Source organism: Phyllobates terribilis, unplaced genomic scaffold (genome assembly GCF_046119375.1).
Source record: "Phyllobates terribilis strain yellow unplaced genomic scaffold, ASM4611937v1 Scaffold_5__5_contigs__length_657084704, whole genome shotgun sequence".
NCBI lineage: Eukaryota > Metazoa > Chordata > Amphibia > Anura > Dendrobatidae > Phyllobates > Phyllobates terribilis.
Window position 1 is genome coordinate 151,091,089 of NW_027362765.1, and position 21,971 is coordinate 151,113,059.

The 21,971-nt window shown below is 43.3% G+C and overlaps 1 protein-coding gene across 1 annotated transcript in view; it reads right to left on the bottom strand.

Annotated features, from left to right (window-relative positions):
* The window catches only part of ITGA2B (integrin subunit alpha 2b), a 65,160-nt gene that overhangs the window by 36,860 nt on the left and 6,329 nt on the right, over window positions 1-21,971 (bottom strand). The window contains exons 5-10 of the mRNA XM_073683194.1: window positions 13,299-13,470; window positions 8,683-8,732; window positions 7,026-7,071; window positions 6,079-6,195; window positions 5,827-5,871; window positions 5,355-5,395 (exon numbers count right to left, since the gene is read on the bottom strand). Of these exons, the coding sequence (XP_073539295.1) occupies window positions 5,355-5,395; window positions 5,827-5,871; window positions 6,079-6,195; window positions 7,026-7,071; window positions 8,683-8,732; window positions 13,299-13,470 (471 nt within the window). The remainder of the gene's footprint in view (window positions 1-5,354; window positions 5,396-5,826; window positions 5,872-6,078; window positions 6,196-7,025; window positions 7,072-8,682; window positions 8,733-13,298; window positions 13,471-21,971) is intronic.

Here is a 21,971-nt window from a genome sequence, read left to right on the forward strand (position 1 = left end):
CCTGTGAGGGTGGGATTGTAGATAAGAAAACGGTGGAGGCCCTGACTATCCGATTTCCAAAAACACCGACCTTTTACCTTTTACCCAAGATCCATAAGGACCCCGTCGACCCGCCGGGACGTCCGATCGTGTCAGGTCTGGGTGGTCTATGTGAACCCATATGCAGATTTATTGACTTTTACTTGAAGCCAATTGTTGAGACCCTGCCCTCGTACATCAGAGACACGGCGGACGTCCTTACGCGGGTCGATGGCGTCCTTTTGGATAGTGGGGTATTGCTTGTTACAGCAGATGTGGAAAGTCTGTACACCTGCATTGAGCATACCATTGGTCTGGAGTCGGTCCGTCTCTTCCTCGGGGCGTCCGACCTGGGCGGCCCTTTGTGTGGGTTAATCATCGAGCTCTTGCAATTTGTCCTGACCCATAATTATTTTTTGTTTAAAGATGCAGTATATCTGCAAAGGCGGGGCACAGCGATGGGGGCGGCCTGCGCGCCCTCGTACGCTAACCTTTTTCTAGGGGCATGGGAGAGACATATTTTTGGCGATGAGGGCGCGGGGGCCACGGACCAAATTTTATGCTGGCTCCGCTATATTGATGATATTTTGTTTTTCTGGCGAGGGACGGTGCAACAGCTCGATGAATTTATGGTTCAACTGAACCAGAATACATGGGGCATTAAACTGACATATAGATCTCATACTACTAAAATTGACTTCCTGGATGTCGAGCTGGAGGTTGATGGTGGGAGGTGCCTCCAGACCGACATTTTTAGGAAGTCTACGTCAGTTAATGCCCTAATACACGCCGATACGGCACACCATCCCACCACTATAAGGGCCGTCCCCGTCGGGCAATTCCTGAGGGCGAGGCGAATCTGCTCCTCTGACCTTAGATTTGAGCGTCAGGCCGTGGACTTGAGGCTCAGATTTAAACAACGAGGGTACAGCAACAGATGTATCAAGCATGGATATGATAGGGCCAGACGGACCCCACGTAACAACTTACTATACTCAAACGTTATTAAAGGATCGGAGACCGGACAAGTAAAAATTCGGTATATTTCGGATTACAACCATGAGTGGGAAAATATGAGGAAGATTATGACCAAGCATTGGGACATTTTAGCAACCGACCCCTCCCTGGGACCAATTCTTGGGGATCGTCCCCTTATGACACCGAGACGGGCCAAAAATCTTAAAGACCTTCTAGTGTCGAGCCACTATGTTCCGACACAACCAAATCTTTTTGGCTCTCGTGGACCGACCCTTGGAACTTTTCCCTGCGGTCGTTGTCTTGCCTGCACCAATGTCGCGCGCTGCAACACGTTTACGTCCTCAGATGGCAACAGACTTTTTAAAATAAGACACTATATTTCATGTGGCACTAGTAATGTCATCTATTATGCCATGTGTGATTGCCCTCTAATCTATATTGGACTTACATCTAGGGAACTGAGAATACGTGTGCGTGAGCATGTGTGCGACATTGGTGCGGCCAGGACAGCGACCAACGTTAGCGAACTCAAAAGTATTCCTAGGCACTTTAGGGCGGTCCATAATTGCGACCCTCGCTGTTTCAAAGTGCGGGGGATAGACGTGATACGTTTGGGTGCACGGGGCGGCAATGTCAAAAAGGTTTTGGCGCAGGTTGAAGCTAAGTGGATAGTGACACTTGGGACATTGTCGCCCCGTGGACTAAATGAGTCCCTCTCTTTTTCCTCCTTCTTGTGATGTTGGGTTTTTTCTGGTTAATTTTAATTCATACAATTACCCTCTCCTTGTTACCCTCACTGTGTCCGAGGGATATATATGTCTAGTCTGGGGTTATTTTTTGTTTTTCTCGTTTTTCCTTTTTTTGTTTTTGTTTTGGTTTTAATTTAATTCTTGTTTTTAATTGTACACATTTTTCAGCTTTTTTTCAGATAATAACATAACTCCTCTCTTTGCACCTTATTGGATCAATCTTTACTTACTCCAAATGATTGTGTGATGCAGATGTTCCATAGAAATTAAGGATGGGATGACAGAAATATGGAAAAAGACAAAGAAAAGGGCCTGATGGACAAATTGTCATGGATATGGTGTCATGATATGAAAATTCCCTGTTTAATTCCTGCCCTGTCTTTCTTGGTTCTGTGTATATGTAACTTTTATGCGTGCACTGCTGCCCTGGGACGTGGTGCGCATGCGCCGGCCTCCCTGTTGTTGGGCACGCCTCCGGCTGTCTGTATGACGTCCGCGCACGGTCGGGCACCTCCGCTCTTTGAGCGGCGTGCCCGCGCGTGCGCGATGGAGTCTTGACGGCCTGGGGGCGTGGTCTGGCGCGGGTCACGGTGGGCGCATGCGCCAGTTTCGCGTCGCTAGGGCACCAGTGCACGCCCCCATCACACATGTGACCGGTCACGTGATTGCTCACGTGACCGGCACTAATGATTCAAAAAGGGTGCCTACTTCCCATTATTTTCACCGCCCCTTGAGAAAGCGGCCGTAGTCGCCGCGAAACGCGCGTCGGGGACGCACGTGGTTTGTCCTGAAGCCCACTGACTGCCCACCACTACCCCTGGTAAGAATAACATCTCCCCCATTATCAATTTGAGTGACATGCCCTTTCTGGCACTTTATGTTAACATGCCTAAGAGGTCACTCTCCCCTCCTTTTATTTTGTAGGAGTGGGAGATTGGGGGAAGGGAGGGAATATGTGGAGATGCTCATCTATCTGTCCAACTCTATAGTTTATATTAACATGCACGCTGCACTTTAATTGATGGGTCTGTCTTTGATGCTTGTTCTCTTTTTTCAGTATACTATAGTGCGCCACTAGGTGTTCAGTTTAACGACAGCTCTTCAATTTTGATATTCCATTGAGATAAATTATTGGCCTATTATTTATGCAATTTTCACTGTATTGGTTGAAAATCTTAGGTGCAGCGGTTTTTTCTACTCTTATGAAAAATCCTTTTTTCCAGTCATAAGAGTTGTGTCTATTTTTGATTAAGCATTTGATTAAGCATCTAATATTGAGGCAGGTCTGTTTGGGCTTATGTGGATATTTCATTGTCCACCTTGCTTTTCACTTGCTCTTTATTAATTTCCTTTTGTTTTTTGATTACAACACTTGTCTTAACTGATTGTTAATAAAATATGTGTCTTTTTTTAAAAAACCATGATGACTCTGTTTTTCTCCTAGTAAAAAAAAATAAGCAGTAAGGCAGTAGAAGTTTGATGTGGTAAGTGTTCCAATGGAGTTGAAGACACCGAAGATTTATTGTAATTCGAGGAGGGGGGGGGGGATTTGACTACACAGTATTGGGAGAGAGGGTGGGGGAATGTATGGGTGAAGACAGTATGGGGAGCAGGGGGGGTGTATGTCCGCAAAGTATGGGGAGAAAACATAGGGGAAGAAATTTGTGGACACAGTAAGGGGAGCAAGGTGCGTTTGGGTGTGGACACAGTATGGGAGGTGAGGGGACGGGATGGGTGCGGACACAGTATGGAGAGCGAGGTGGGAAAATTTGAAATTTGAGGACACAGTATGGGGAGCAAGGAGGGAATGGATGCTGACACAGTATGGGGAGCAAGGGGGGAATGGATGCTGACACAGTATGGGGAGTAAGGAGGGATAGGTGCAGACAAAGTATGGGGAGCAAGGGGGGAATTTCAGGACAGTATGGGGAGTGAGGGGAAAAATTTGAGGACACAGTATGGGGAGTGAGGGGACAGGATGGGTGCGGACACAGTATGGGGAACGAGGGAGGGAATGTATGAAGACACAGTATGAGGAGTGAGGAGGGATAGCGTGCAAGTCTTAAAAGTGAATTAAAAAAAAATAGAAATTATTATATGACACTTTAATGACTTTGTTCAAATCCAGGAATTGGGTTAATTAGTGTTATGGTGGTGATTTAAGAGGTTACAGAGTCGGGAGGGAATTTTTCCTCAGGTGAAGATTGGCTAAATCATTTGGGGTTTTTGCCCTCCTCTGGATCAACTTTAGCAATTACAGAACTAACAGGTCGAACTTGATGGACGCAAGTCTTTATTCGGCTTTACTAACTATGTAACTATATACAAGACATAGCGGATCTGGCAGGTTCCCTTTTAGGCCACGTTCCCATATTCAGTATTTGGTCAGTATTTTACATCAGTATTTGTAAGCCAAAATCAGGAGAGGAACAATCAGAGGAAAAGTATAATAGAAACACGTCACCACTTCTGTATTTATCACCCACTCCTGGTTTTGGCTTAAAAATACTCAGGTAAAATACTGAAGGTGTGAATGTGGCCTTAGAGTTAAAATTGGATAGCACACGGACAGCAAACCAATGTTATTCTATATGGCTGTTTAGAGAACAGTTTTTTCACACAGACAAAGTGTCCGTGTGAAAAAAAATCTCATCCTGCACTATTTTCTATCGCTTTTCATATTTTAATTGCATCTATGGGTGTGCAAAAGAAAAAGTTGGATTCCATACAGCATTCGATTTTTACGGCCACTTTATGATTATTAGCCTAGGAAACTGCAATTGGTCTTGTAAATTTTAAACTGTTGATGAATAAATATGGATGTCACATGTATGTGAAAAATGGACACAGGGATGGTGCACAGATGGAATATGTATGACAATACGGATGAAAGTTGTCCAAGTTTCTGGATGAAAATAGCCTAGCATTATACAAGGAAGGGGCCCAGGATTGGGGGCATTATACCAGAATGTTGCACAGGATGCTAGATAGTATACCACGATGGGGGACATTGTTACAGGAAGGGGCCAGTATAGGGGACATTATTACAGTAAGGGCCCAGGACAAAATACATTATACCAGGATGGGGTAGATTATTACTGGAAGGGGCTCTGGATGTGAGACATTGTTACTGGAAGGAGCTCAGGATGGGGGACATTATAACAGGAAGGAGCCCATGGTGGGGGGCATACCAGGAAGGGGGACATAAAACCAGCAAGGGGCCCAGGATGGGGGACATTCTAACAGGAAGAGGCCCAGGACGCGGGATATTATAATAGAAAGAGGCACAGGATGGGAGACATTATACCATGAAGGGGCCTAGGATGAGAGACATTATGGGATGGGAGATTACTACAGGAAACAGCCAGGAGGGGGACATTATTACATGGGGGCGAACACCACACGCATGTCTTTATAGGATCCAGAACACTACACGGACCCATACACCTGAACAGCATGCAGTGTTGAATCAAAGTGACTATCAAGGATGGACAGAATAGTGCAATTTCAGAGTCAGTTCAACCTAGCGTCAAACTGACTAAAAACGTTCATTAGCATCAACAGAAAACAATACAAAAGATTAGGGATTGTAATTGAAAATTTACTTACTGCTCCAACATCAAGATAGTTAGGGACTCCAATCACCAGGTCTGAAAAGCACCAGACAAACTGTCAGGATTGATAAATACCGGGAAGATAAAAGTTCATAGCACTGACAAGCTCATGATAAATACACTTTACTTATGTAAACTTCTTGGATTGTATCAACCTTTCAAAGGAGTTTTATGTAAGTAGAGAAAGAATCAGCACTTTTTGTTTTCAGACACAGCGCCACACATGTCCATGGTCTGGTCTGGTATTGCAGCAAAACTCAATAAAGTTGAGCTGTAATGTCAAATGTCCCATGGATGTGAGTGGAGCAATTAGAAAATAAGCATTTTCCTCCTCTCTCATGCACTCCCTTTAAGTAATAGAAATGCACAACTCACAGTAGATGGTTTTCAGCTAATTTGGGAGAAATTGGGATTATAAATAGCAGCCTCCCATCACAGATTAGTCCATCCATACTTCAGTACAGTACCTGGTTTATCATCATATGAAAATTCACCATAAGCAACTGAGAAACCTGTGAGGTCAGAAAAAGAGAAAAACAATGACTGGACATAATACACACAGACTGGAATCGTAGCTTGGAATTTCTGGGTTCCTTTGCAAAACTAGTAACAACTCTCCCCCGTATCCATTACATTGATTTCTGCAGATTTCTTTACAGTGTATAATTTGGGCTCACTTACGTCATTTAGATGGAAACGACATAGATATTGATTTGTACCTTGATATGCGTCTACTGAAACCGTAAACTCAGGTGATGTGAACAAGCCGTGGAAATTTTGTATGGTGTCCTCGGGAGCGTTCTGAATAGAGGACAGGGGCACAGTCATGAAGAGTCCTATATGGGGAAAAAACAAATTGAGTTAATAAAATGTGGAAAAAAGGGAAATTTAATAAGTGTAACTAAAATTGGAAAATGTAAGATTAAGGCAAAAGCAACTTTCTTTAAATTAATCAAAGCACAGGGGAGCAAGGCTGTGATCTGCAAAGAAAAAGAGGCGATTCATTAACAGTGGCAAAGCACAAGCTCGCGGTTCGCCAGTCTTGGCAGAGTATATGTCACCTATTGAATTCAGCACCTCTAGTAAGTGGCGTGTGCCTCCATGCGCTGCGCCAGAAGTGCTACTTCATTCAGTGACTGGAGTAGCATTTCTACCGTAGGAAACATTGGCAGATTTGAAGAGTTCGACTGGGGACATGGTCACGGCCCCTGTTTCCGCCCATTTTGGTGGAGTTGATCCAAAGTGGCATGAAAACACCAAAAGTAGCAAAATTTTGCTACTTTCAAAGCTTTTACACCACTCTTGTGGCGTAAAAGCTTTGATCAATAGGCCCTAAAGACCATATATTTGAGCGTTATGTCACAACAGGGGCGGACATATCATTGGTGCACCCTGTGCTGAGCCCAAGAGGTAAGGTGGCCCATTTCCACCGCAAAACCTGGTAGAATTGTGCATTATGATGACTTCTTGGACCTATTGGACTGCTAGGGGCCCATATTGTGCAGGGGCCCTCTTCTGTCGTGAGACAATCACTTTAAATTAGCATGTCATCAATTAAGCAATAAGAATAGGCAATTCTCCTATAAACTAGAATGCAGGCTTGTGTATAATGTGTGTACAAGGTGAGAGGAGAAGCAGTGAGGATCAGGCAAAGGAACCCACCTACCATCAAAAAAGAAGCCAGCCGGAGCTCCAGCTAACAGAGTCCCATCCTGCGGAAGAGTAACCAGGATTACGATGGTGAATAGGTCAAAACAACTGTCATCCCCACCATCTAAACCAGGCTTTCAGTGAAAATTACTTCTGGCTAATGTAGTCTTAGAATCCTAGAATGTTAGAGTTGGAAGGGACCTCCGGGGTCATCGTGTCCAACCCCCTGCTCAAGGCAGGATTCACTAAACCATCTCAGACAGATGTCAGTCCAGACTCTGAAGACTTTCATTGAAGGAGAACTCACCACCTCTCATGGCAGCCTGCTCCACTCATTGATCACCCTCACTGTCAAAAAGTTTTTCTAATATCTAATCTGTATCTTCTCCCTTTCTTCTTCACTTGCCTCAACAACAGAATGGTGATGACAGCGAGAACCATGTAATGTCAAATTTCTCAGCTCCTGAGCCCTTTCCATACACCCGTATTGTCTTCAGTTCATAAAGTAATAGTACATCAGTGGGAAGGGAAGGAGTTACGCCATGTAATATGGTGGCTGCTGTGTTAAACAGCTGACAAAAGCCTGTAGCTAACAGTGATCTGAGATAACTCCGATCGCTACAGCTTAAATGGATTTTTCCAGTTTTGGAAAACCACTGTCTCCTGACTGCAAATTGTTTTAAAAGAATCCAAAAATTTACTATACTCACCCTCTCACTTAGTCTCTACCGCTGCTCATGTCACATCTGCTCACGTCAGTGGTGCAGACAATAACTGAGCTCTGTCTGAGTTGATGGCACGAGTCGCTGAGCTCAGTTACTGACTGCAGTGCTGTCGACATGACGTCAGCGCTGCAGACAATAACGGACACCTGACTAGTGGCGGAGACTCAGAGCTGGACGTGGGGAGGGTGAATAAAACCACAGTTTTTTTTTTTCTTTTAAAACAACAAAAACAAACAGCAGTCGGAGGACAGGGGTTTTTTGAAACCGGGAAACCACTTTAGTTTCTTAATTGCTGCAGTCAATACACAATGGGCATCCAAAGTAGTCCGACATAGGGGTGGGCCAATGGGCTGTCGTGGCAGTCGGGGGCCTGAGGTAGGGCTTCATAAGAGGTTGCAAAATATATAAAACAGTAGAATACATTGCAAAGATTTGGGGCTTCGAAAATGGCGACAAAAATCTTTTTTTTTTTCTTTTTAAAGATGTAAACCATAAAAAAATTATATAAGTTTAATATAAGTTTAGTATTCCCGTAATTGGACAGACCTGCAGAATTTAGGTTTTTTTTCTAGTTCACCTTCAAAACTTATATGATATGTTGAACAATGCCATTAAAAATATAGCTCATCCCACAAAAAAACCCCTCATATGGCTATGTAGATGGAAAAATATAATAATTATGTCTCTTTGAAGGCAGGGATGTAAAAAAGGAAAATTGTTTGATCATGAAGGAGTTAATACAATGGTGCCATGGAATTAAAAGTGATGAAATGAAGATTTTAGCATAACCGATACACTCTTGTTTAATGCAGGGGTTAAACAGTGGTGAATGACAAAGACATTAAAAAGACACTAGTATTTGTGCATCCATGTGTCATGCTCTGCCTCCATGCACTGCGCCAGGCATAGAACATTATCAGATATATATAAATCGTCACGATAACTCACCTTGCTTATTTCTGCGCTGAATCCGAGCTCACAGTCACGTTTATCATTCACTGTGTGATGAAAGGACAATGTATGTATGAGGACACCGTTTGCCTACATTGTACATGGTGATCGTTATGTAGTTCCCATCAATTATCTGATGGTGGTGCTATCTTACATCAGTCAGAACATCCAGCTATGGCATATAAGGTTGTGTGCCCACGATGAGTTTTTGACGCTGCGTATTCTCGCTGTGTAAGGAGATGGACATACTACCCATGTTCCCCCTTGAAGAACACGCGTATTGCTGTATTGTATAATGTGAACTGTGATATGCGTTGCTATAGTTGGTATTGTGTTCTGCCTGACAGTAGGGAAAGTTAGGGTTAATATTTAGGACTAAGTGGGAGGGGCTAAGGTGAAGGGACAGAGAAAGTCTCCTGTCAGGACATTAGACAGGGCCTAGTTTGCAGTTAGAGCAAACCTAGGGTCTGGAGAGTGAGCAGAGCCGCATGACGTGGGTGCCCCGAAGTCAGTGGAGACCGAGGCGATGGATAGCATGATCCCAAGTAGAGTGAGGGATAAGTGACCGGAGGATAAAGGGATCAACCAGAGACAAGTCCTGGGACAGGATGCCTAGCAGTACAACCCCAAGTTTATAACTCAGAGAGGTAAAGGTCCAGGATGGAACAGAAAAGGTGAGACGAGGAGAGCGCCCCGGGCGGAGTTCCAAGGCATCAGAAGCAGAGAAGCTAAGTACCAGCCATATTGGCAAATTAGTTCCCTTAAGAGGGAAGAGTACTTGCATTAGGTGTGGAAAATCCGCAGGTAAAAGACGCTTATGCACTTTAGTGTGTGTTCACTGCGGAAAACCACCAAAAACACATGTAATTCATACGTAACAATATCAATAAAGTTTTGTCAAAGCCAAATACCAGGAAGTATCAAAAGCAAAGCAGCTTTATTTAAAACATAACAAACCAAAAAGAGACAAAAACAGCAGCATTACAAACGTGATAAAAACGCTTGTTAAAAAAAACACACACAAAAACACAATGAAAAAACGCAAGTAATCTAATCTACTTAATAGGTGCAGAAATGGGGTAGAAATTCTGCAACATCAAAAACTCATCAAAAGCTCATTGCGGGAACATAGCCTAAAGGTGCCGGATTACTAAGGCTACGTTCCCCTGATGACTATTTGGTGAGTTTTTGATGCTGCAGAGTTTCTGCACATATTAGCTAAATTGGCTTTGAAAAAACCTTATGATATAGTCACGTGGAGTTTAGATGCATTTTTTATGCTTTTCTGCAGCGTTTTTAACCTGTGGATTTTCTGCATCTAATGTAAGTCTATGGGGAAAATCCGCACATAAAACTCTGTGTACAGTCATGGCCAAAAGTATTGAGAATGAGACAAATAGTAATTTTTCCAAAGTTTACTGCTTCATTTTTTGTAATGGCAATTTGCATATACTCCTGAATGTTAAAGAGTGATCAGCTTAACAGCAATTACTGTACTTGCAAAGTCAATATTTGCCCAGAAATGAACTTTAACCCCCAAAACACATTTCAACATCATTGCAGTCCTGCCTTAAAAGCAGCAGCTAACATCGTTTTAGTGATTGATCCATTAACACAGGTGTGGGTGTTGATGAGGACAGGGCTGGCGATCAATTAGTCATGATTAAGTAAGAATGACATCACTGGACACTTTAAAAGGAGGCTGGTTCTTGGTATCATTGTTTCTCTTCCATTAACCATGGTTATCTCTAAAGAAACACGTGCAGCCATCATTGCACTGCACAAAAATGGCCTAACAGGGAAGAGTATCGCAGCTACAAAGATTGCACCTCAGTCAACAATATATCGCATCATCAAGAACTTCAAGGAGAGAGCTTCCATTGTTGTCAAAAAGGCTCCAGGGCGCCCAAGAAAGACCAGCAAGTGCCAGGACCGTATCTTAAAACTGTTTCAGCTGCGGGATCGGACTACCAGCAGTGCCGAGCTTGCTCAGGAATGGCAGCAGGCTGGTGTGAGTGCTTCTGCACGCACTGTGAGGTGGAGACTCTTTGAGCAAGGGCTGGTTTCAAGGAGGGTAGCAAAGAAGCCACTTCTCTCCAGAAAAAAAATCAGGGACCGACTGATATTCTGCAAAAGGTACAGGGAGTGGACTGCTGAGGACTGGGGCAAAGTCATTTTCTCTGATGAATCCCCTTTTCGATTGTTTGGGACATCTGGAAAACAGCTTATTCGGAGAAGAAGAGGTGAGCGCTACCACTAGTCTTGTCTCGTGCCAACTGTAAAGCATCCTGAAACCATTCATGTGTGGGGTTGCTTCTCAGCCAAGGGAATCGGCTCACTCACAGTCTTGCCTAAAAACACAGCCATGAATAAAGAATGGTACCAAAATGTCCTCCAAGAGCAACTTCTCCCAACCGTCCAAGAGCAGTTTGGCGCCCAAAAATGCCTTTTCCAGCATGATGGAGCACCTTGCCATAAAGCAAAGGTGATAACAAAATGGCTCATGGAACAAAACATAGAGATTTTGGGTCCATGGCCTGGAAACTCCCCAGATCTTAATCCCATTGAGAACTTGTGGTCAATCATCAAGAGACGGGTGGACAAACAAAAACCAACACATTCTGGCAAAATGCAAGCATTGATTATGCAAGAATGGACTGCTATCAGTCAGGATTTGGTCCAAAAGTTGATTGAGAGCATGCCAGGGAGAATTACAGAGGTCTTGAAGAAGAAGGGGCAACACTGCAAATATTGACTTGCTGCATTAACTCATTCTAACTGTCAATATAACCTATTGGTACTCATAATTTGATTGCAATTATATTTCTGTATGTGATATAAACATCAGACAAACACTAGGAAAAACCAGAGGCCAGCAGATCATGTGAAAATATAATTTTGGTGTCATTCTCAAAACTTTTGGCCATGACTGTACAAGCAAGAAAAATTGACATGTTGCGGATTTCAAACACCGCAGGTCAGTTTCCACGGTGTAAAAAAAAAAAGCACAGTGGACATGAGATTTCTATAAATCCCATTCACTCTGCTGGAACTGTAAGAAGCTGCGTTTTTGGCGCAGCGAAAATATGTAGCTTCAAAAACTCATTGTGGGAAGTTAACCTACGAAGGAAAATATATAGCGACAATTTCAGAAACTACATTTAAATTACAATTTACAATATTTCATGGTAAAATCTACACAAAGCAACTTTGGAAATACTTTACTTCACTTGTACAGATTCTGTATCAAACAATCTTTTATTTTAAAGGGTAACCATCATCAGAAAATAACCTCTTGTTTAAGTCAGGGTTTTTTTTTATTCCATGTTTTTTTTTTAATTTGGAATAACTTTTTTTCATATCACGATCTTTAATATATAAAAAACAAAATTAGTAATCTTGCAACTTTCACATTGGCCACTGGGGCTATTTTAGACTCTAGCTTCCTGTTGTTTTAGGAACAGTTTACTTATCAGCAGAGGCAGGATTGCAATGACAGGAAACCCCTCTATACACAGCAAATAACACAGGATCCACCAATCACAATAGGATATGTCACACTTCCACCCTGCTCCCTCTCCATTCACAATGACCACGGCACAAGCTCATCAGATGCTTCAGTACAAAAGTTTGGGCTCAGAGTCTTTTTGTTGTGACTAATGTACATGTGTTGTTTCCTGAAACAACAGGAAGCTAAGAGTCTAAAACAGCCCAAGTGGCCAGTGTGAAAATTGCAGTATTTCTATTTTTTATTTAAAGGGGTTGTCTGGTTCAGAATGACAAGTGTATGGAGTGAGGCAGCGCCCACTAGACGGGCTCTGCCCAGGGGCATGCATACCCACCGATCCCGGTTCAAAAAACAGTAATACCCCGCAGCGCACAGTGGGGGGGATTTATAAGTGTGCAGTTACACAGAGTGACTGCAGACTTATAATTTTGGACCGGACAAGCCCTTTAATACAGATTGTGAAATTAAAAAAAAACATTGTAAAAAAAAAATACATTTAACATAAAAAAATTATTTAAACAATAAGAAATTTTCTGAACATCGCTTCCCTTTAAACACAGTTTTGTATTTTGTATCATGTACGTTAGGAGTTCTGATGTTATGTATATGGAGAAAAAGACATATTCCCTTCTCCACAAGATAAAGGTATAAGTGCAGATACCTCCAGTGGAGTCTGCGTCTATCTTGAAAAGGGAGCCGTGTTGTGCGCATCTGCAAATGGAGAGGAGGCTACACATGCTTGGCTCTCTCTATTCACTTGTATGGGAGGAACTCCAACTAAAACAACTCAATTAGGAAATCTGAAAGAGTGCAGCCTCCTTTCCATTTGCGGACAACGCAACGGGTCTCTGTTTTTGAGAAAATAAAACTGCATTTATTATATATTGTTTATATGACTTAAATATAAAATATATAACAATCCCTTCAAAATCAGCACAAACGTAGTAAAGCAAAAAGGTTTTCAAAGTTACTAAACTTTACTTTTTTAAGAGTTAAACTAATTAATGTTATGACAACTTTACTAAGAATACTACAGCAAGGACGAGCAATTGCTAGAAAAAAAATATAAGGTAGATCATGTTATACAGGACTGCGTCAGTCGTACTATAATTATTCAGAGTGTAAGTGTGCTCTACGCTGCGCTCTCGACATGGAGCAAATTCGTAGCTGTTCTTCAGATCCGTAGTCAGGTAACAGGCCCCGGTAGGAGTTTTACCAGATTGATTAAAATGATTTGTACTAAGCTGGAATGTAAAATGCTGCAAGGGGGCGCACGCCTGTAGAGAAAAAGTGAGAAAATATCTTAAGATAGAGGGCATCCACACATTTACCATATCACAGACATTTGGCTGGATTTACATACAATCCTACCACAATGAAAGACGTCCCAAAATTACATTTTTTTAATATTTTGCTAACCTTCCAGGCATAATATATTTCCCATAAACAGGCTTTTCCTATGCTTGTTACATGCTTGCATTTAAAGAGTTTTAGCATGAAGTATCATAAAAGCATGTCATTAGGATATGTTGTTATCTTCTATGGTGCCAGAGGTTGGACCCCTATGAATGAAAGATCCATCAGAGATCTACAGAACTACTGTAGATAAGCTCAGTGATCCCTTCAGATATGTAAGAACTGCAACACAACCACCAGACACCACTCCCGATTACGAGCAAAGCTGTGTCTGAAAAGATAAAGGGGCTCTGACCACTTCATTCTTAGGATTAGTAGGGGTCATTGCTTATAGGAGTTGCTCAGGTTTTACCACTTCTGCCCATAGATTATCTAATGTTGCAAGTGACGCGCCCCCTGGGCCAGTGTTGTTGGGGATACCCGGAGCCGGATCAGATGGGGGTTGTAGTCTCCGAGTGGCTGTGACCCGGTCCGTGCCCAGGGTGTCAAGCTCAGTGTGTGGCAGTCCTTACTGATGTTACTAAAGTTCTTTATGTCGACTACGCCACCCGTTGAATTGCGGTCACTACGGCCGCCGCTGCAGCAGGGTCCGCTGAGGCTGATGGTGTTTGTGCAGCCCAGGTAGTATAACCCCCAACGGGAGGGGTATAGCCTCAGGGGGTCAGGTGCAGAGGATGGTGGTTGTGGAAGTGCAGGGAAGATGGTAATGAGAGTCAGAGTCGGGTTGTGCAGTTCAGGGTTCTTTACTTACTGCTGTTCTTGTACCGGTCACTCCGGCCTTAAGTGACCACCCGAGCCGTGCTGCGTCCACCAGGTCCTGGACTCGGCCAACCCCCAAGTAGTTCTGGAGCGTGGTTCTGAGCTCCCTTTCTGTCCTGTCCTCGTCTCTGGCCTTCCCCACCAGGGATCCACCTATGTCCGGCTCCCTCGGGCCTCTTGTTGGCGAACCCTTGCCTCTGGGTTCCCTGACCCTATGCGTGGTCTGCCTTCCGGGTGGATTTGGTGGGTGGCCGTGGCAGATGCTGCCCACGGCCTCCGGTCTCTGGCTGAGGTATGCTGTAGCCCCCACCAGTTTGGGATCCGGTACCCTGTTGCCAACTCTTCACCCTTAGATTTAGTTTGGGCTCTCAGAGTTCCTTCTTTCTCCCCCTCTGGGTCTTTCGTTCTCCTCTCTCTCTCTGGGCCTTGGGGCTGCTCTGCTCCTCTGCTTTCTTCCACTGCTCTGCAAAGTCCTCACTACAACAGGCTGACTTCTCACAGACTTACCCTGATCTAAGATGGTGCCCACCTTATATACTCCCTCTATGTGTGACCTCAGGTGACCAGCACCCAATGAGCTCCTAGCTTTACCCAGGCTGCTCCCCCTATCTGCCCCTACACTACTGGGATGGTCCACCCCCCTCCCACTCCAGCCAAGGACAGACTCGATCGTACCTGCACATTTCTAAGTGGGAGTACCGTTGGTCTGCCCTCCGGAAATGGGATGTGTGTAGTGCATGCAGCCTACTGAGCTCAGCTCCACACTCCATCCTTACCCGGGAGTGGAATATCACACCTCTGGGTTGAGGTGCAATACCCCTGTAGCAGCTGAATCCTCAGGGTGCTACACAAGTTCCGGCAGTCATGTAAATGATGGATGGTATATCATCACTGCAAGACAGGTAGGGACCATCAAAATCGTGGAAGTAAAGCTGTCCAATGCACAGGAGATAGCCATCAGCCAAACATTTGGTTGACAGCTATCTCTTCCAACAATACTATACACATGAGCACTGGGTTCAACTGAACGTTTTGTGCTTTCAACAGAGAAAGTGGAGAAAATAGGAGAAAGTCACTGCCATATACTGTGTCACCCCAGGCCTGGATGCCACAAATATTAAAGGCTGTGTCTGAGAGCAGGAGGGAGGTTCCCTGGTTAGGGACAATTAGCATACAGCACCTCCTGTCCCAGGCCAGTAGGGGGAACAGGCTGCCCCTATAAAAGCTGGAACTGGGGGCAGGGTTAGGGAGAACTGGACGACCTAGCTCAGGACTGAGACTAGTCCCAGAGAAGGAGGGACAGTTCAGCTGTAGCCGAGGAGTCCGTGAGGCAGAGGAGAAACTGCAAGCCAGGGACAGAGGCGACGAGAGACGGTCCTGGCAGAGAACCAGTCTAACCGGACATTGGGGTCCGAGGCTGTCCGGGTTATCATTCCCAGCAGCAAAGAACCAAACCGCGAGGGATTTCAGGTCCCTTGGCCTAAGAAGCCTGGAGGCTCCACCACACAGAGGGACCAGTACAGCGAGGAGAAAGCAAAAGGTACCCAAGGCCCGAGTCGCAAGCCATACAGGCGAGAAGTACACGGCCAGCTCAGGGACGTGGGCTATTACACCGCAAAGAGGGGGATAGTCAGAAAGAGCATAGAGAGAAAGGTAGGCCTACACACTCACCCTGACCAGTGGAGCTCGCCTGAATGCTCTCAGATACCCAGGCCCATTCCTAACCGGTACTACTGTTGGGTCATTAACAACATCAACAATAAAGACCCAGAACTGTTTTGAAACGGGCTCTGAACTTTTACTATTGCGGCCAGCACTATCACCCCCAGCATCCACCTACACTGCCCTGAGGCTACACTCTTCGCGTGGGGAGTTATCCTACTCCTGTGCTGCACCCCAAAACCAGCCTCAGCGGTCTGCCTTGCAGAGGCGGTTATCCCTGACCGCAATCCACGGGTGGCGTAGTCGGACATTCACAAATCTATAAATAGACTGCCACAGCATTTGGTCTGACCACCCTGAGCCACGGGATCGGGTTGCCACTACTACCCCCATCAGCACCGTACACTAGAAGGCCCGGTTCCGGGTACCTCACGGCCCAGGGGGCGAGTCAATACCTCTGGCAGCTATTTATCTCTGCTGAAAACAAAAAGATCGACATTTAAATTCCAACTGCCCGATTATTCTCTCCCTAAGCATCATGTATCAGGATAGAGCTGGTAGTCTCCCAATAAATATCAGAAGGTCAGCCATTCCTGCTGCAATAGGAAGGTTCAGTAATTTTTCATCTAAAGTGTATGAGAACCTTAAGTAACATAGTAACATCGTTTTTAAGGTTGAAGGAAGACTAAGTCCATCTAGTTCAACCCATAGCCTAACATGTTGATCCAGAGGAAGGCAAAAAAAAAAACCATATGGCAAACACTAAGCTCCACATTGGGGAAAAAAAATCCTTCCTGACTCCATACGACAATCAGACTAGTTCCCTGGATCAATGCCCTATCAAGGAATCTAGTATATATTAGATTATATAGGTTTATGGTATTAATGAGTGCAGCAATGATGGAAACAGAAAACATGTACAAATGCTAACTGTACTCTAGAAATTAACTGCACTTAATAATTATGCTACAATATATGGGTGTGAACTCGAAAAGCAATCTAAAATCTACAGAGAAAATGAGTCATAATCTTCCATGATGATATGCAGAAAAATATAAATACCGGAATGTTATTACTTTATGAAAAATGATATCAGACTCTAAAAAATGAATACCACATGAGATAAAAGAATTGGCGGCATAAGGACAGTACAGGACAATAGTAGAATATAGCAAGTGCATATGTAGGGGCTGGTAAAGAATAACAGGATAACGAGACCAAACTAGTTATCAACATGACCAATATACTGTGATATAAAAATGGTATTCTACTACAGATAGCAACATGTGCCAACTAGTCAATATTATTAAAGGGGTGGTCGGAAGGAAAAGTGATTTTCATCCTAAATCTCAATCTAGTTAGTGCCATAATCTAAACTATTTTCCAATATACTTGCAATAAAAATTCCCTTCTGTTCCCTAACTGCACTATTTAACATCTTTTCTATTTTTTTCCCCTACTTCCTTTTAGATGACGCTTCATTTGAGAATCCCAGTGCATGCTGGGATAGTCAAACAAAGTGTCATCAGGGGGCAGAGGCTACGATGACTGTCGCAGCCTCTGCCCCCTGCCTGAAACGAAGCGTCCCTACTCTGTCACTGTACACAATAATAGTGTGCGCTCTGTTGTTGGCTCAGATCAGCAGTGAAGAGCCGACAACAAAGCGTGTTGTCAGAGTACCTTGTGTGCAGGGACGAGCGCCATCCCCGCAAGTGACATCACTGGTCTCTGCACACGGGGTGTTCTGACAATGCCGGCTCGATACTACTGATCTGAGCCTACAACAGAGAATGTGCTGTCATTGTGCATATCGCACAGTGCAAGGACTAGGCAAGCCCATGAAACGAGCGTCACTGATGACTCTTCATTTAAGGGATGGGGCAGTGGCTGCAGCATTGACCAAAGCCCCTGCCTCCTGATGACACTTTGTTTATGAGTATCCCAGCATCCACTGGGATTTGAAAATGAAGCGTCATCAAAAAGGAAGTAGAGAAAAAAATAGAAAAGCAGTTATATAGTGTAGTTAGGGAAGGATAGTGAATTTTTAATGCAAGTATATTAAAAATTGTTTAGATTATAGCACTAAATAGATAGGGATTTAGGTTGAAAATTCCTTTGGCCTTTGGACCATCCCTTTAAAGTTAAATGTTGATCAAAAGAAAAATAAAGATACAATACATACTAATGCACATGTACAGTCATGGCCAAAAGTATTGAGAATGAGACAAATAGTAATTTTTCCAAAGTTTACTGCTTCATTTTTTGTAATGGCAATTTGCATATACTCCTGAATGTCAAAGAATGATCAGCTTAACAGCAATTACTGTACTTGCAAAGTCAATATTTGCCCAGAAAATGAACTTTAACCCCCAAAACACATTTCAACATCATTGCAGTCCTGCCTTAAAAGGAGCAGCTAACATCGTTTTAGTGATTGATCCATTAACACAGGTGTGGGTGTTGATGAGGACAGGGCTGGCGATCAATCAGTCATGATTAAGTAAGAATGACATCACTGGACACTTTAAAAGGAGGCTGGTTCTTGGTATCATTGTTTCTCTTCAGTTAACCATGGTTATCTCTAAAGAAACACATGCAGCCATCATTGCACTGCACAAAAATGGCCTAACAGGGAAGAGTATCGCAGCTACAAAGATTGCACCTCAGTCAACAATCTATCGCATCATCAAGAACTTCAAGGAGAGAGCTTCCATTGTTGTCAAAAAGGCTCCAGGGCGCCCAAGAAAGACCAGCAAGCGCCAGGACCGTATCTTAAAACTGTTTCAGCTGCGGGATCGGACTACCAGCAGTGCCGAGCTTGCTCAGGAATGGCAGCAGGCTGGTGTGAGTGCTTCTGCACGCACTGTGAGGCGGAGACTCTTTGAGCAAGGGCTGGTTTCAAGGAGGGCAGCAAAGAAGCCACTTCTCTCCAGAAAAAACATCAGGGACCGACTGATATTCTGAAAAAGGTACAGGGAGTGGACTGCTGAGGACTGGGGCAAAGTCATTTTCTCCGATGAATCCCCTTTTCGATTGTTTGGGACATCTGGAAAACAGCTTATTCGGAGAAGAAGAGGTGAGCGCTACCACCAGTCTTGTCTCATGCCAACTGTAAAGCATCCTGAAACCATTCATGTGTGGGGTTGCTTCTCAGCCAAGGGAATCGGCTCACTCACAGTCTTGCCTAAAAACACAGCCATGAATAAAGAATGGTACCAGAATGTCCTCCAAGAGCAACTTCTCCCAACCATCCAAGAGCAGTTTGGCGCCCAACAATGCCTTTTCCAGCATGATGGAGCACCTTGCCATAAAGCAAAGGTGATAACTAAATGGCTCATGGAACAAAACATAGAGATTTTGGGTCCATGGCCTGGAAACTCCCCAGATCTTAATCCCATTGAGAACTAGTGGTCAATCATCAAGAGACGGGTGGACAAGCAAAAACCAACAAATTCTGGCAAAATGCAAGCATTGATTATGCAAGAATGGACTGCTATCAGTCAGGATTTGGTCCAAAAGTTGATTGAGAGCATGCCAGGGAGAATTACAGAGGTCTTGAAGAAGAAGGGGCAACACTGCAAATATTGACTTGCTGCATTAACTCATTCTAACTGTCAATATAACCTATTGGTACTCATAATATGATTGCAATTATATTTCTGTATGTGATATAAACATCAGACAAACACTAATAAAAACCAGAGGCCATCAGATCATGTGAAAATATAATTTTGGTGTCATTCTCAAAACTTTTGGCCATGACTGTACAGTATTGAGATGCGGATACACTCTGATAGGGTATTCCTGTCAGGTCAGAATCCATCTGTCATGCGTCTAGATTCAAACCCTTGAGCCTGTGCTTTGTGGTCTGCTTCTCTGTCCGTCAAGCCACAGCAGTTACACTTTTTCTCTGGGTGTTTAGTTTCTATTATCCTTGCTTTAGTCTTTTTAGGGTAAGAAGTGTTTTCATTTATTCATTTGTTTGCCCTATCACTTTTCAGATGCAGCTTTATACCCTTTCCCCCTGCTGGTATTTCCTGTAGATGATAGTTTAATTTGGATGTCCATCCATACTTCTAAGCCAGTCAGTTAAAGACCAGCTAGGGTTTATCTCTTTGCTGTTTATGTTATTTTACCCTACACCTATCTTCTGTTTCTTTTTAGGTAGTAGGCGGCATATTTTCTAACAGTACGTATTTAATCCTTTATTTTGTATATCATATTTTTTTTTACTTTTACTCATTCTGGGATCTCTTTCTATTTCAGCAGACTTTCCCTTCTGTAAGTAATTTACACTCTGCCCTCCAGTTCTTTAGGAGGACCGTGAAGAGCAGCATAGGTCTGAATGGTCATCGTCTACTCTAGTCTGTAGTTAGGGCTATCTCAGCTCACGCAGGAACCACTAGGGACTGCAGGGTCAGGATCTCTAGTCTGTATAGGAACCGGCAGGGTCAGTTGCAGTTTTTAGTGTGTTACCTATTTTTCCAAGTGAGTTGCTACACTATCATAACACCATCAATTGACCAGGTCATCTTCTGGACAAGGTATATTGATGATTTGGCTGGGTATTGCAGAGAAACTAGAGATTTTCCTCTGGCAATTGAATACCAAAAGTCTGAATCTGCGTCTCACATATAAGTTTAATTATTATATGATTAATGTTCTTGATGTGAGTATTAAACGTGTGGCATATTGCAGACAGATATTTTCCAAAGGAAAATTCCTTTCTTCATGCATCATCTTCACACAAGTGATCAACTCTATGCCTATTGGACAACTCCTTAGGATATGACGTATCTGCTCAACTGATGCTGATTTTGAGGCCAAACAATGCATTTGAAGAAAAGATTTTTGGATCATGGCTGTAGCCACAGATGTATTAAATGAGCGTACATGAGGGCTAGAATCACTAGTGGATAAGATCTAATTCATCCTCCACATTGTCCATCAGATGATACGAAGGTAAGAATGATTACCAATATCATTCTTACTGAAATGTAATGAATTATTATATGAATACGTTTTGGCAATTTTATTGGCAGATCTGATATTGAAATAATATCTACCACTGAAACCATCTATTACAACTTGATGCCCCTGAAACTTGCGAGATCTTTTGGTAAGAAGTCACTATCTGAAAAATGATAAGCCTACATTGTCGTTTCTAAATCTCAAAATCCAAGAAAGAGTTGTACCCCTTATGGTACGTGTAGACTGCCCGAACACTGAGCAGACTAATAACTTTCATTCATCTGATGGGAAACCATATCTAGTCACTCAGTACATTACATGCTCTACTCGTGCAGTTATCTATCATGCCACATGCCCATGTTCCAAAATCTACGTGGGACTCACCACTTGGGCACTAAAAATTAGAATTAGGGAATATGTTAGAGATATAATGGCTGCTAAAAATGAAAATGATATTGATCATTTACAACCTATAACGAGATATTTTAAACTTCATCATCAATCTGACCCATCTGGACTTGGGGTTAAAGGTATTGAACGGATTCACTTCTGTGTTCATTGTGGAAACATTAGTCGTCCACTTGCACAAAGCGAAATCAGATGGATTTGGACTTTACGTACAATGCAACCACAGGGCCTCAACGAGATCCTTAGGCTTAAGGCTCCATTCCTCTAATATTTTCCTTTTTATGTCATTCCTTCACCCCCTCCCTTTCTTCCCCTTTTCCTCCCATTACATATTATTTTTTTTAATACTCTACATTGACATTTACTTTTTTTTGTATTCATTTTTCTTTTTTAGTTCATTCTACATTTTATTGTATTTTATTATGAGGACATTTTGGCCGTCTTTATCCTGTCACCTGACTGGATATCATACACCAGCTATCTGGACTTTGAATGAGTTTGAATATTTGGAGACTATTATTTTATCTTTACTTTTTGTTATGAACGTAACACACACTCACTC